The sequence below is a fragment of the Tachyglossus aculeatus genome, chromosome 1 (assembly GCF_015852505.1).
Source record: "Tachyglossus aculeatus isolate mTacAcu1 chromosome 1, mTacAcu1.pri, whole genome shotgun sequence".
NCBI classification, from domain to species: Eukaryota; Metazoa; Chordata; class Mammalia; order Monotremata; family Tachyglossidae; genus Tachyglossus; species Tachyglossus aculeatus.
In genome coordinates this window covers 48,027,883-48,040,777 of record NC_052066.1, presented here as the reverse complement: position 1 = coordinate 48,040,777, position 12,895 = coordinate 48,027,883, and the positions used below count along the sequence as shown (strand labels likewise).

Genomic DNA, 12,895 nt, shown 5'->3' with positions numbered 1-12,895 from the left:
GGACACAGTCCCTGGCCCACCTGGGGCTCACAGCCTCAGTCCCCATTTTACAGATGAGGGAACTCAGAAGTAGCTTTACTAAGAAGTAAAGCGACTTGCCCAAGGTCACACAGCAGACAAGTGAAGCAGCATGGCTCAGTGGAAAAGAGCATGGGCTTTGGAGTCAGAGGTCATGGGTTCAAATCCTGGCTCCGCCACTTGTCAGCTGTGTGACTTTGGGCAAGTCACTTCACTTCTCTGGGCCTCAGTTCCCTCATCTGGAAAATGGGGATGAAGACTGTGAGCCCCATGTGGGACAACCTGATCACCTTGTATCCCCTCCCCCCCAGCGCTTAGAACAGTGCTTTGCACATAGTAAGCGCTTAATAAATGCCATTATGATTATTATTATTATGGGTTCAAATCCCAGCTCTGCCAATTGTCAGCTGTGTGACTTTGGGCAAATCACTTCCCTTCTCTGGGCCTCAGTTCCCTCATCTGGAAAATGGGGATTAAGACTGTGAGCCCCTCGTGGGACAACCTGATCACCTTGTAACCCCCCTAGGCGCTTGGAACAGTGCTTTGTACATAGTAAGTGCTAAATAAATGCCATCATTATTATTATTATTAAAATGGGGATTAAAACTGTGACACCCCAGTGGGACAACCTGATCACCTTGTAACCTCCCCAGTGCTTAGAACAGTGCTTGGCACGTAGTAAGCGCTTAATAAATGCCATTCTCATCATCATTATTATTATTATTAAGTGGCAGAGCCAGGATTAGAACTCATGACCTTCTGATTCCGAGGCCCAGGCTGTAATAATAATAATAATAATGATGGCGTTTATTAAGCGCTTACTATGTGCAAAGCACTGTTCTAAGCACTGGGTTGTAGCCACTACATGCAGGGAGTGGCCATCACATTAGCCTGGGACGGAATGGTACCTAACTACTGGCATATAAAACTATGGGAAGAATTAGTCCACGATTCTGGAGGAGCGTAACCTGGTTGTGCCCTGATGAGTGATGCCATAGTTTGAAATGTCTTCGTTCCCGTTTTTTTTTTTTAAATGGCATTTAATAAGTGCTTGCCATGTGCAAAGCACTGTTCTAAGCACTCGGAAGGTTACAAGGTGATCAGGTTGTCCCACGGGGGGCTCACGGTCTTAATCCCCATTTTCCAGATGAGGTATCTGAGGCCCAGAGAAGTGAAGTGACTGGCCCAAAGTCACACAGCTGCCAATTTGTACTTCCCAAGCGCTTAGTACAGTGCTCTGCACATAGTAAGCGCTCAATAAATACGATTGATGATGATGATGATGATGAATTGGCGGAGCCGGGATTTGAACCCATGACCTCTGACTCCAAAGCCTGTTCTCCTTCCACTGAGCCACGCTGCTTGTTGCTTACTTTAAATAATTCCTGCAAAATTAATAGAAACGATAGAACAGGAATATGTATCCTCTGACTTTGGGAAACAAGGGGTCTTTAACCTGTCATCTCCAGCCTTCCATTCGTCCCTCTGCCTCTCATCATCTTAGTTCATATTCTCATCAACTTCTCTAATTTTAAAAGCTTCAGAATAAAGATATTCAATTCTTTCATCTTTATCGTTTCCCATTATTTTAGTTAAGCAATCCTGTCTCCATGTATACAGGTAAAAGAATGCTATGGTCACAAATGAAAATTTTTTTAAAAAGTGCGTTTCGATCTGAAATTTTTGCAAAGGAAACAACGTAGCTTAGTGGAAAGAGCTTGGGCTTGGGAGTCGGAGGGCATGGGTTCGAACCCTGGCTCCGCTACATGTCTGCTGTGTGACCTTGGGAAGACACTTAACTTCTCAGTTCCCTCATCTGTAAAATGGGGATTAAGACTGTGAGCCCCACGTGGGACAACCTGATTACCCTGTATCTACCCCAGCGCTTAGAACAGTGCTTGGCATGTAGGAAGATCTTAACAAATACCATAATGATGTGATTTCTGTATTTTTGCTTTAATTATTGTGTTCCAAATTTTATTCTTCATAGTTCAATATAACTCCCCCTCTCCACTGTAAGCTCAATGTGGGTAGGGAACATGCCCTCCAACTCTGTTACATTGTATTCTCCCAAGCGCTTTCTGCATTCATTCATTCATTCAAACATATTTATTGAGCGCTTAGTGTGTGCAGAGCACTGTACTACGCGCTTGGGAAGTACAAGTTGGCAACATCTAGAGACGGTCCCTACCCAACAGCAGGTCACAGTCTGGAAGGGGGAGAGAGGCAACAAAACAAAAAATAATAACAAAATAAAATAAATATAATAAATATTGCTCTATTTATTTATTTATTTATTTATTTTACTTGTACATATCTATTCTATTTATTTTATTTTGTTTGGTTCTGTTCTCTGTCTCCCCCTTTTAGACTGTGAGCCCACTGTTGGGTAGGGACTGTCTCTATGTGTTGCCAACTTGTACTTCCCAAGCGCTTAGTACAGTGCTCTGCATACAGTAAGCGCTCAATAAATATGATTGATGACGATGATGAATAAATATGTACAAGTAAAATAAATAAATATAGTAATAAATATGTACAAACATATATACATATATACAGGTGCTGTGGGGAGGGGAAGGAGGTAAGGCGGGGGGGATGGGGAGGGGGATGAGAGGGAGAATAATAATAATAAAGACCATATAAAGATATGACTTGAGATTTTTCATTTTATAAACCAAAGATAGCATCTGAATTACATTATTAAAATATGACCCTGCAACAAATTCTTGGGGCTTTTGTCTATCTTCTCTAGGTTCTGGGACTGTCAGTGACTATCCACATGCGTGTAAGCGCTCTGCACTCAGTAAGCGTTCAATAAAGACGACTGATTGGACTCTCATTTTATTTCCCCCTCAGGGAATCGCTTACCTCGTTCAGGTATCAGAAGGAGACTTACGAAAAGCCATCACATTTCTTCAAAGTGCTACCCGTTTAACAGGTGGGAAAGAGGTCACGGAGAAGGTAATAACAGAGATTGCCGGGGTAAGTCATCTCACCGATATATTTATTCCTGCTTTGTCTACACAGCTTGGACTGTGTTTAACTGTTGCTAAATTAAGCCCTGCTCATGGATACAGGGGGAATGCACTCTATTAATGCTTCTGGAGAGGAAATGATCGAACCTGCTTAGAACTGCCATTTGCGTGCAATGTTGATAATTCCGAGTATGGATATAAGTTGACTGTGAAAGAACAACTGAATTACTCTCCTCTTCTGCTACATAAGTTTTACCTAAAGGTCCCTATCATTTTCTGCTTCCCTTTCCCGAGCCGTCAGTGTCTTTGCTTCATGATAAGCCACTGATTTGACATTTTAATTCATGGGCCTTTCCAATTTCCGACAGTGGGATGCAAACCTGTCCGTTTAAAGAACTGTAAGGAAGATGAAGAAATTAAAACTGCAATCGTCCCTTATATTTAAAGACTACAGCAAACCTCAGTTTAGCCTGCGAATCTTGAGACTTCAAAGTTCAATTTGTGAAGCCCCGCGATTATGACAACCTTAGGGAAAAGTTAGACTTTTTCTTACGCTGCTCTTCTACCAGTATCGTACCGTAATCAAGTAATACTAAAGATCCCTTGTCGGTTTTTATTCTTTCATATCCTTAAGGTGGTATTCTGATTGTTGTTGGTTTTTTGGGGCGGGGGCACCAAGGTGGACATAGTTTTTGATGGTGAAGCGTAGTTGGAGCCAACTGAGATTAAATTATCTTGAAAATTTTCCTGTGTTTTTAGGTAGTGCCTGCTGAGACTATCGATGGTATATTCTCTGCCTGTCAGAGTGGTTCTTTTGAAAAACTGGAAACAGTAGTGAAGGTAATGATAATTGTGGTAGTTAAGTGCTTACTATGTGCCCATTTCTAGGTGCTGGGGAAAATGTGGTCGGATGTAGTCCTTGTCCCACATAGGGCACAGTCTAAGTTGGAGGTAGACCAGGTATTTTACTCCTCACTTTACAGATGAAGAAACAGGGACAGAGAAGTTAATAATAATAATAATAATAATAATGGCGTTTGTTAAGCGCTTACTATGTGCAAAGCACTGTTCTAAGCGCTGGGGGGATACAAGGTGATCAGGTTGTCCCACGTGGGGCTCACAGTCTTAATCCCCATTTTACAGATGAGGGAAATGAGGGTCAGAGAAGTTAAGTGACTTGCCCGATGTCACACAGCAAATGTGGCAGAGCCGGGGTTCGAACCCATGACCTCTGACTCCAAAGCCCGGGCTCTTTCCACTGAGCCACACTGCTTCTCTTAAGTGACTTGACCAGTGTCACATCGCAGGCAAGCGGAAGAACCAGAATTAGAACCCAGGTCCTCTGACTCCCGTGCCATAGTTCTTTCTAATATGCCACACTGCATCTCAGGTACATTTCTTAGAAGCCAAAAGCTTTGAGTCTTTCCAAGGAGTCAGGTTTTGTAAGATTGTAATGGTTGAATTTTTGTTTTTCTTCTTCCCTAAAGGAAAAAAATATTGTCCTTCATATTCATGTTTTTTTAAGTTTCAGTTTTCTTCCTTTCAGCTAGATGGATATATAATCCAGTCCCTAATAGAAGCTTTGAGTCTTTCCGAGCAGTCAGGTTTTGTAAGATTGTAACGGTTGAATTTTTGTTTTTCTTCTTCCCTAAAGGAAAAAAATATTGTCCTTCATATTCATGTTTTTTTAAGTTTCAGTTTTCCGCCTTTCAGCTAGATGGATATATAATCCAGTCTCTAATAAAAGCTTTGAGTCTTTCCGAGGAGTCAGGTTTTGTAAGATTGTAATGGTTGAATTTTTGTTTTTCTTCTTCCCTAAAGGAAAAAATATTGTCCTTCATATTCATGTTTTTTCAAGTTTCAGTTTTCTGCCTTTCAGCTAGATGGATATGTAATCCAGTCTCTAGTAAAAGCTTTGAGTCTTTCCGAGGAGTCAGGTTTTGTAAGATTGTAATGGTTGAATTTTTGTTTCTCTTCTTCCCTAAAGGAAAAAATATTGTCCTTCATATTCATGTTTTTTTGAGTTTCAGTTTTCTGCCTTTCAGCTAGATGGATATATAATCCAGTCCCTAATAAAAGCTTTGAGTCTTTCCAAGGAGGCAGGTTTTGTAAGATTGTAATGGTTGAATTTTTGTTTCTCTTCTTCCCTAAAGGAAAAAATATTGTCCTTCATAGTCATGTTTTTTTTGAGTTTCAGTTTTCTGCCTTTCAGCTAGATGGATATATAATCCAGTCTCTAATTAACCCTTCTCATTGTACTACATTAGCTCTTGTGTTCAAATCTGCAGTGCGCTGGGCAGTTGTGGACAATGAGATCGACATCAGAAAAACTGATTGACCTGGGGAGTCACAGACTAGGATGTGGTTTCTGTAATAACAATAATAATAATAATAATAATGGTATTTATTAAGCGCTTACTATGTGCAAAGCACTGTTCTAAGCGCTGGGGAGCTTACAAGGTGATCAGGTTGTCCCACGGGAGGCTCACAATCTTAATCCCCACTTTACAGATGAGGTAACTGAGGCACAGAGAAGTGAAGTGACTTGCCCAAAGTCACACCGCTGACAATTGGCAGAGCCGGGATTTGAACCCATAACCTCTGACTCCAAAGCCCGGGCTCTTTCCACTGAGCCACGCTGCTTCTCTATTCTTTGCTTCTTCTGTATTCTTTGGTGTATTCTGTATTTCACGCTGCTTCTGTATTCTTTGGTGTCAAAAGAGTAACTCTGTTGATCAGCACTTTGGTTATTTTTCCCATCAAATAGTATTTGTTATTCCACCAGTAGATTTATTTTTTATACCTATAATGGCATTTGTTAAGCACTTACTATGGGCAAAGCACTGTTAAAGCACTTAACTAGGTGCCAGGCACTGTACTAAGCTCTGGGGGAGATCCAAGCTAATTAGGTTGGATCCAGTCCATCGCCCATACAAAGGCTCACAGTCTTAATCCCCATTTTACAGATGAGGGAACTGAGGCACAGAAAAATGCCTCACTGTGCCCAGGGTCACACAGTAGACAAGTTGTGGAGCTGGGATTAGAACCCAGGTCCCTCCCAGGTTGGGACTCCCAGGCTCATTCATTCAGTCGTATTTATTGAGCGCTTACTGTGTGCAGGGCACTGTACTAAGCGCTTGGGCAGTACATAGCTGGATGAATCTTTGAAAATTACAAAAATTAACACAGGATTCATACAACTTACAGGAATTTTTCCTACACTAGTCACACTACACTTACGGTTTTTCTACTAGGCCACGCTGCTTCCCAATTTCTAAACTATAGTGACGAGGGAGGCCCTGAAACCTAAATATGACAGAATTGATCCCTTTTAGACTGTGAGCCCACTGTTGGGTAGGGACCGTCTCTATATGTTGCCAACTTGTACTTCCCAAGCGCTTAGTACAGTGCTCTGCACACAGTAAGCGCTCAATAAATACGATTGATTTTGATGTGAAATTCACGCTGACGGTGTGTCCACTTGAATGCAAGACACAAAAATTACCAAGAAGATCAAGAATGTCTTTGTGCTGACGTCTCATAGAGAAGCAGCGTGGCTCAGTGGAAAGAGCCCGGGCTTTGGAGTCAGAGGTCCTGGGTTCAAATCCCGGCTCCGCCAATTAGCTGTGTGACTTTAGGCAAGTCACTTCACTTCTCTGGGCCTCAGTTACCTCATCTGGGGGTGAAGGCTGTGAGCCCCACGTGGGACAACCTGATCACCTTGTAACCTCCCCAGTGCTTAGAACAGTGCTTTGAACATAGTAAGCGCTTAATAAATGTCATTATTATTATTATCATTATTATTATAGTTGGAATACGATATCTCGAAACTTTACCCGTAATAACCTCAGAAGAGGACTGTGAAGCCACAGGCAAAATTCTGTGCACAGTAGATGCTCAGTAGATATTATCATCATCATCATCATCATCAACATCAATCGTATTTATTGAGCGCTTACTGTGTGCAGAGCACTGTACTAAGCGCTTGGGAAGTACAAGTTGGCAACATATAGAGACAGTCCCTACCCAACAGTGGGCTCACAGTCTAAAAGTGGGCTCACAGTCTAATTGATTCTGTAGTTGGTATGAAGAAGTCAGTCCTCTCAACAAATACTTTCACTGTGCATTTTAGATAAAGCACTGTTGGGAATTTAGGAAACATTCTTCTAACAACATGCACCTGTCTGGATAGAAAGCAATGTTGGGAAATGGTTGTACGTGGAATATTGCACAGGTTTTCCTTAACACCGAGTTCTTAAGACCGTCCCTCACCGTATCAGAGAACTGACTATAAAGTCTCTAACGCTAGTAAAATTACTGCTATATAATAGTATTGTGAGGGGGTTTTGTTTCCTCAATTTAAAAGATTGTTTCTAGGAACTTAAAAGTTCTCAAGATATACTGGAGCGTGACCTCATTGCTGATTCAGTTTTGGGCACAGCCCTGATTATAACAAGATGCTGCAGGTTTAGGTATTTTTGTTTTGAGATATCATACAGGGAGTTTATCCTCCCCTTTGTCTTTCTTCTTCCTTTCAAAGATCTCAAAGTAAATGTGATCAAATGGTGGCTTAGAAATGGTACTTTTTGGGTATCGACGAAATATTTACCTAAAGAGCTTATCTTTCTGCTAGAAGTAAGTGCTTACTGTGTGCAGAGCACTGGAAAAGAATTCACAGGTGAGAGTTAGACATGGTCTCTGTCCCTTGGAGGCTCTTTTTTTTTTTTAATTGAGCGCTTACTGTGTGCAGAGCACTGTACTAAGCGCTTGGGAAATACAAGTCGGCAACATATAGAGACAGTCCCTACCCAACAGTGGGCTCACAGTCTGGAAGGGAGAGACAGAGAACAAAACATCATCAATCGTATTTATTGAGCGCTTATGATGTGCAGAGCACTGTACTAAGCTCTTGGGAAGTACAAATTGGCAACGTATAGAGACAGTCCCTACCCAACAGTGGGCTCACAGTCTAAAAGGGGGAGACAGAGAACAGAACCAAACATACTAACAAAATAAATAGAATAGATATGTACAAGTAAAATAAATAGAGTAATAAATATGTACAAACATATATACAGGTGCTGTGCAAAACATTAACAGAATAGAATAAATATGTACAAGTAAAATAAATAGAGTAAGTATTTCAATTTAATTTAATTGAAAAGTAATTTCATCTAAGTTCTGACATAGTCACCACTTTCTCGTTCACGCTCTAGGATTTGATAAATGAGGGTCACGCGGCTACTCAGCTTGTGAATCAGCTTCACGATGTGGTCGTGGAAAAAGCTGACCTCAGTGACAAGCAGAAATCCATCATCACAGAGAAACTCGCTGTAAGTCCGTCGATCAGATTGCCCCCGACAGCCAAATATGTGCGCTGTGCTTTTACGTGTTTTCTCGAGTCCACCGGACGTGAAACCCCTGCTTGTGATTTACATCACTTACCAGGTCTGTTGGGCGTGTGTATGTTGGCTTTTTTAACTGAGCCAAGGAATCTGGTATTGGAAAAGGGAAGAAGAAAAGAGGGCGAAGGCCCTCATGTTGAGGCTGGACAAGTGTCACCACTAGGACCAGTGATAATAATTATAATTATGGTATTCGTTAAGCGCTTACTATGTGCCAGACACTGTACCCCACTTTCTGGCCTTTTAATGGTTTTCCTGCTCTTCAGCATGTCTTGAGGGAAAACAAAAGTATGCCGAAGTACAGGCAACTCGGGTTGGACACAGTCCCTGTCCCACGTGGGGCTCCCAGTCTCCGTCTCCATTTGACAGAGGAGGTAACTGAGGCACAGAGAAGTGAAGTGACTTGCCAAGGTCACACAGCAGACAAGTGGCGGAGCCAGAGGTCGAACCCATGACCTTCTGATTCCCAGGGCCGTGCTCTAGCCACCACGCCATGCTGTTTCTCTAAGTACTGCGTTCAGCCAACTTGGTATCGTTGGCAGTAAGGGCCAGGGGGAGGAATAGGTCACCTGTGGACATGTTTTGTTTTGTTGTGTCTCCCCCTTCTAGACTGTGAGCCCGTTGTTGGGTAGGGACCGTCTCTAGATGTTGCCAACTTGGACTTCCCAGGCGCTTAGTACAGTGCTCTGCACACAGTAAGCGCTCAATAAATACGATTGAATTCATTCCTTCATTCAGTTGTATTTATTGAGCGCTTACTGTGTGCAGAGCACTGGACTAAGCGCTTGGGAAGTACAAGCTGGGAATATATAGAGACGGTCCCTACCCAACAGTGGGCTCACAGTCTAGTCATTGAATGAATGAATGAATGATTAGGTGGTTCAAATCCAAAGGCCCAATTCCGGTTCATTCATTCAATCGTATTTATTGAGCGCTTACTGTGTGCAGAGCACTGTACTAAGCACTTTGAAAGTACAGTTCGGCAACAGAGACGAAGTGTCTCACAGTCTAGAAGTGTGGCTCAGCGCACTTGGGGAAGCAGCGTGGCTCAGTGGAAAGAGCCCGGGCTTTGGAGTCAGAGGTCATGGGTTCAAATCCCGGCTCCGCCACCTGTCAGCTGTGTGACTATGGGCAAGTCACTTCACTTCTCTGGGCCTCAGTTCCCTCATCTGGAAAATGGGGATGAAGACTGTGAGCCCCCCGTGGGACAACCTGATCACCTTGTAAACTCCCCAGCGCGTAGAACAGTGATTTGCACATAGTAAGCGCTTAATAAATGCCATCATTATTATTATTATTATTAAGTCCCTTCCCCACAGCACCTGTATATATGTATATATGTTTGTACGTATTTATTACTCTATTTTACTTGTACATATTTATTTTATTTTGTTATGTTTTGTCGTCCGTCTCCCCCTTCTAGACTGTGAGCCCGCTGTTGGGTAGGGACCGTCTCTATATGTTGCCCACTTGTACTTCCCAAGCGCTTAGTACAGTGCTCTGCACACAGTAAGCGCTCAATAAATACAATTGATTGATTGATTGAGACAGACAACCAAATGAGTAGACAGGCATCAGTATAAATAAATAGAATCATAGTTACGTACATATTCTTCTCCACCGGTTACTTTTGTTTTCCCTCTAGACATGCTGAAGAGCAGGAAAACCATATGTATATATGTTTGTACATATTTATTACTCCATTATTTATTTATTTTACTTGTACATATCTATTCTATTTATTTTATTTTGTTAATATGTTTGGTTTTGTTCTCTGTCTCCCCCTTCCAGACTGTGAGCCCACTGTTGGGTAGGGACTGTCTCTATATGTTGCCAACTTGTACTTCCCAAGCGCTTAGTCTAGTGCTCTGCACACAGTAAGTGCTCAATAAATACGATTGATTGATTGTACTTCCCAACCGCTTAGTCCAGTGCTCTGCACACAGTAAGCGCTCAATAAATATGATTGATTGATTGATTGATTGAGACAGACAACCAAATGAGTAGACAGGCATCAGTATAAATAAATAGAATCATAGTTACGTACATATTCTTCTCCACCGGTTACTTTTGTTTTCCCTCTAGACATGCTGAAGAGCAGGAAAACCATATGTATATATGTTTGTACATATTTATTACTCTATTTACTCATTTATTTTACTTGTACATATCTATTCTATTTATTTTATTTTGTTAGTATGTTTGGTTTTGTTCTCTGTCTCCCCCTTTTAGACTGTGAGCCCGCTGTTGGGTAGGGACTGGCTCTATATGTCGCCAACTTGTACTTCCCATGCGCTTAGTACAGTGCTCTGCACACAGTAAGCGCTCAATAAATATGATTGATTGATTGATTGGGCTTTTATGTGCCACAGCTGGATACCCAAGGGGCTGCAACAGTTAGGAGGGCTGGGGGAGCCATCCCTTTGAGGCTGGCGACTGCAACACTTCCACCCTCCCAATTTTCTCCAATTGGAAAATTAAGTGGGCCAGTGGGGAGGTAGAACGTAGTAGACGGCTCTTGCAAGCCGTAGGATCCAGGTCCTCCTCAATCCCTAAAGCAGTTTGGTGCCACCTCACTGTATCCACAGTCTTAGGGAAGTGTGGAGGATGAGGTGCTTTTCTTTGGTAACTAATACAGGCAGCAGGGGATAATCGGGCATAATAAGAATGATGGCATTTATTAAGCGCTTACTAGGTGCAAATCACTGTTCTAAGCACTGAGGAGGTTACAAGGTTGCCCATGGGGGGCTCACAGTCTTCATCCCCATTTTCCAGATGAGGGAACTGAGGCCCAGAGAAGTGAAGTGAAGCAGCGTGGCTCGGTGGAAAGAGCCCGGGCTTTGGAGTCGGACGTCATGGGTTCAAATGACTTTTAGACTGTGAGCCCACTGTTGGGTAGGGACTGTCTCTATATGTTGCCAACTTGTACTTCCCAAGCGCTTAGTACAGTGCTCTGCACACAGTAAGCGCTCAATAAATACGATTGATTGATTCAAATCCCAGCTCCGCCACTTGTCAGCTGTGTGACTTGGGGCAAGCCACTTCTCTGGGCCTCAGTTCCCTCATCTGGAAAATGGGGATTATGACTATGAGCCCCCCAGTGGGACAACCTGATCACCTTGTAACCTCCCCAGCGCTTAGAACAGTGCTTTGCACGTAGTAAGCGCTTAACAAATACCATCATTATTATATTATTAAGTGACTTGCCCAAAGTCACACAGCTGACAAGTGGCGGAGCCGGGATTTGAACCCATGACTTCTGACTCCAAAGCCCGTGAGAAGAATAATGTATTAAGCGCTTACTATGTGCAAAGCACTGTCCTAAGCGCTGAAGAAAAAGAACCCCCGAGGTTCACAAAAAGCAGTGTTGTTTGAAAATAAAAAGAATCATTTAAGGGACCTCATGCTGAATACATGACGTAAATTCATTCTTTCAGTCGTATTTATCGAGCGCTTAACTGTGTGCAAAGCCCCGTCCTAAGTGCTTAGGAGATCTGCCCTATTCCGGCCACTGGATAGCTCTTTATTGAACAGTTTTCAGAATTTCGCCTATACTGGAAAAAAGCGGTTAAATTATTCATTCAATTGTATTTATTGAGTGCTTACTGTGTGCAGAGCACTGTTCTAAGCGCTTGGGAATTACAAGTTCGCAACATATAGAGACGGTCCTTACCCAACAACGGGCTCACAGTCTAGAAGGGGGAGACAGACAACAAAAGAAAACATGTGGACAAGTGTCAAGTCATCAGAACAAATAGAAATAAAGCTAGATGCACATCATTAACAAAATGGAATAGTAAATATGTGCAAGTAAAATAGAGTAATAAATCTGTACAGACATATATATAGGTACACACACAAACACACACACACACACACGAGAGGAGGAACCTCCAACCAAGTAGTCACAAGCCTGAGAAACCTTAAGAAAACCTGTTAGCAGTCATTTCCCAAATCCACTCAATCAATGGTACTTATTGAGAAATTACTGGGTGCACAGCACTATACTAAGCGCTTGAGAGAGTACAACACAAATAATAATAAAAATGATGGTATTTGTTAAGCGCTTACTATGTGCAAAGCACTGTTCTAAGCACTGGGAGGGGATACCAGGTTGTCCCACGTGGGGCTCAGTTTTAATCCCCATTTGACAGGTGAGGTGGCTGAGGCCCAGAGAAGCGAAGTGACTTGCCCAAAGTCACACAGCTGACTACTGGCAGGGCCGGGATTTGAACCCACGACCTCTGACTCCCAAGCCCGGGCTCTTTCCACTGAGCCACGCTGCTTCTCTAAAAGAATTAGAGGACACGCTCCCTGCCCCTCACAAGCTTATCAAAATTAGTATCCTACTAAGGTCTGTCTACCTCAAGACTCGGTATGGCCATTGCAGTATTATATGGGGCTTAAGAAGCAGCTTTTTTCACTTATTTTCTTCGTTTTGCAAGTAGAACAAACGCGGGTCTCCTACTGAGCGCTCACCTCCTCCAGGAGGCC

At 42.6% G+C, this 12,895-nt stretch overlaps 1 protein-coding gene across 2 annotated transcripts in view; it reads left to right on the top strand.

The window, feature by feature from the left end:
- The window catches only part of RFC4 (replication factor C subunit 4), a 44,560-nt gene that overhangs the window by 27,804 nt on the left and 3,861 nt on the right, over window positions 1–12,895 (top strand). For both annotated transcript variants that reach the window (XM_038747524.1, XM_038747516.1), the window contains 3 exons: window positions 2,878–3,003; window positions 3,756–3,836; window positions 8,213–8,329. In XM_038747524.1, the coding sequence (XP_038603452.1) occupies window positions 2,878–3,003; window positions 3,756–3,836; window positions 8,213–8,329 (324 nt within the window). The remainder of the gene's footprint in view (window positions 1–2,877; window positions 3,004–3,755; window positions 3,837–8,212; window positions 8,330–12,895) is intronic.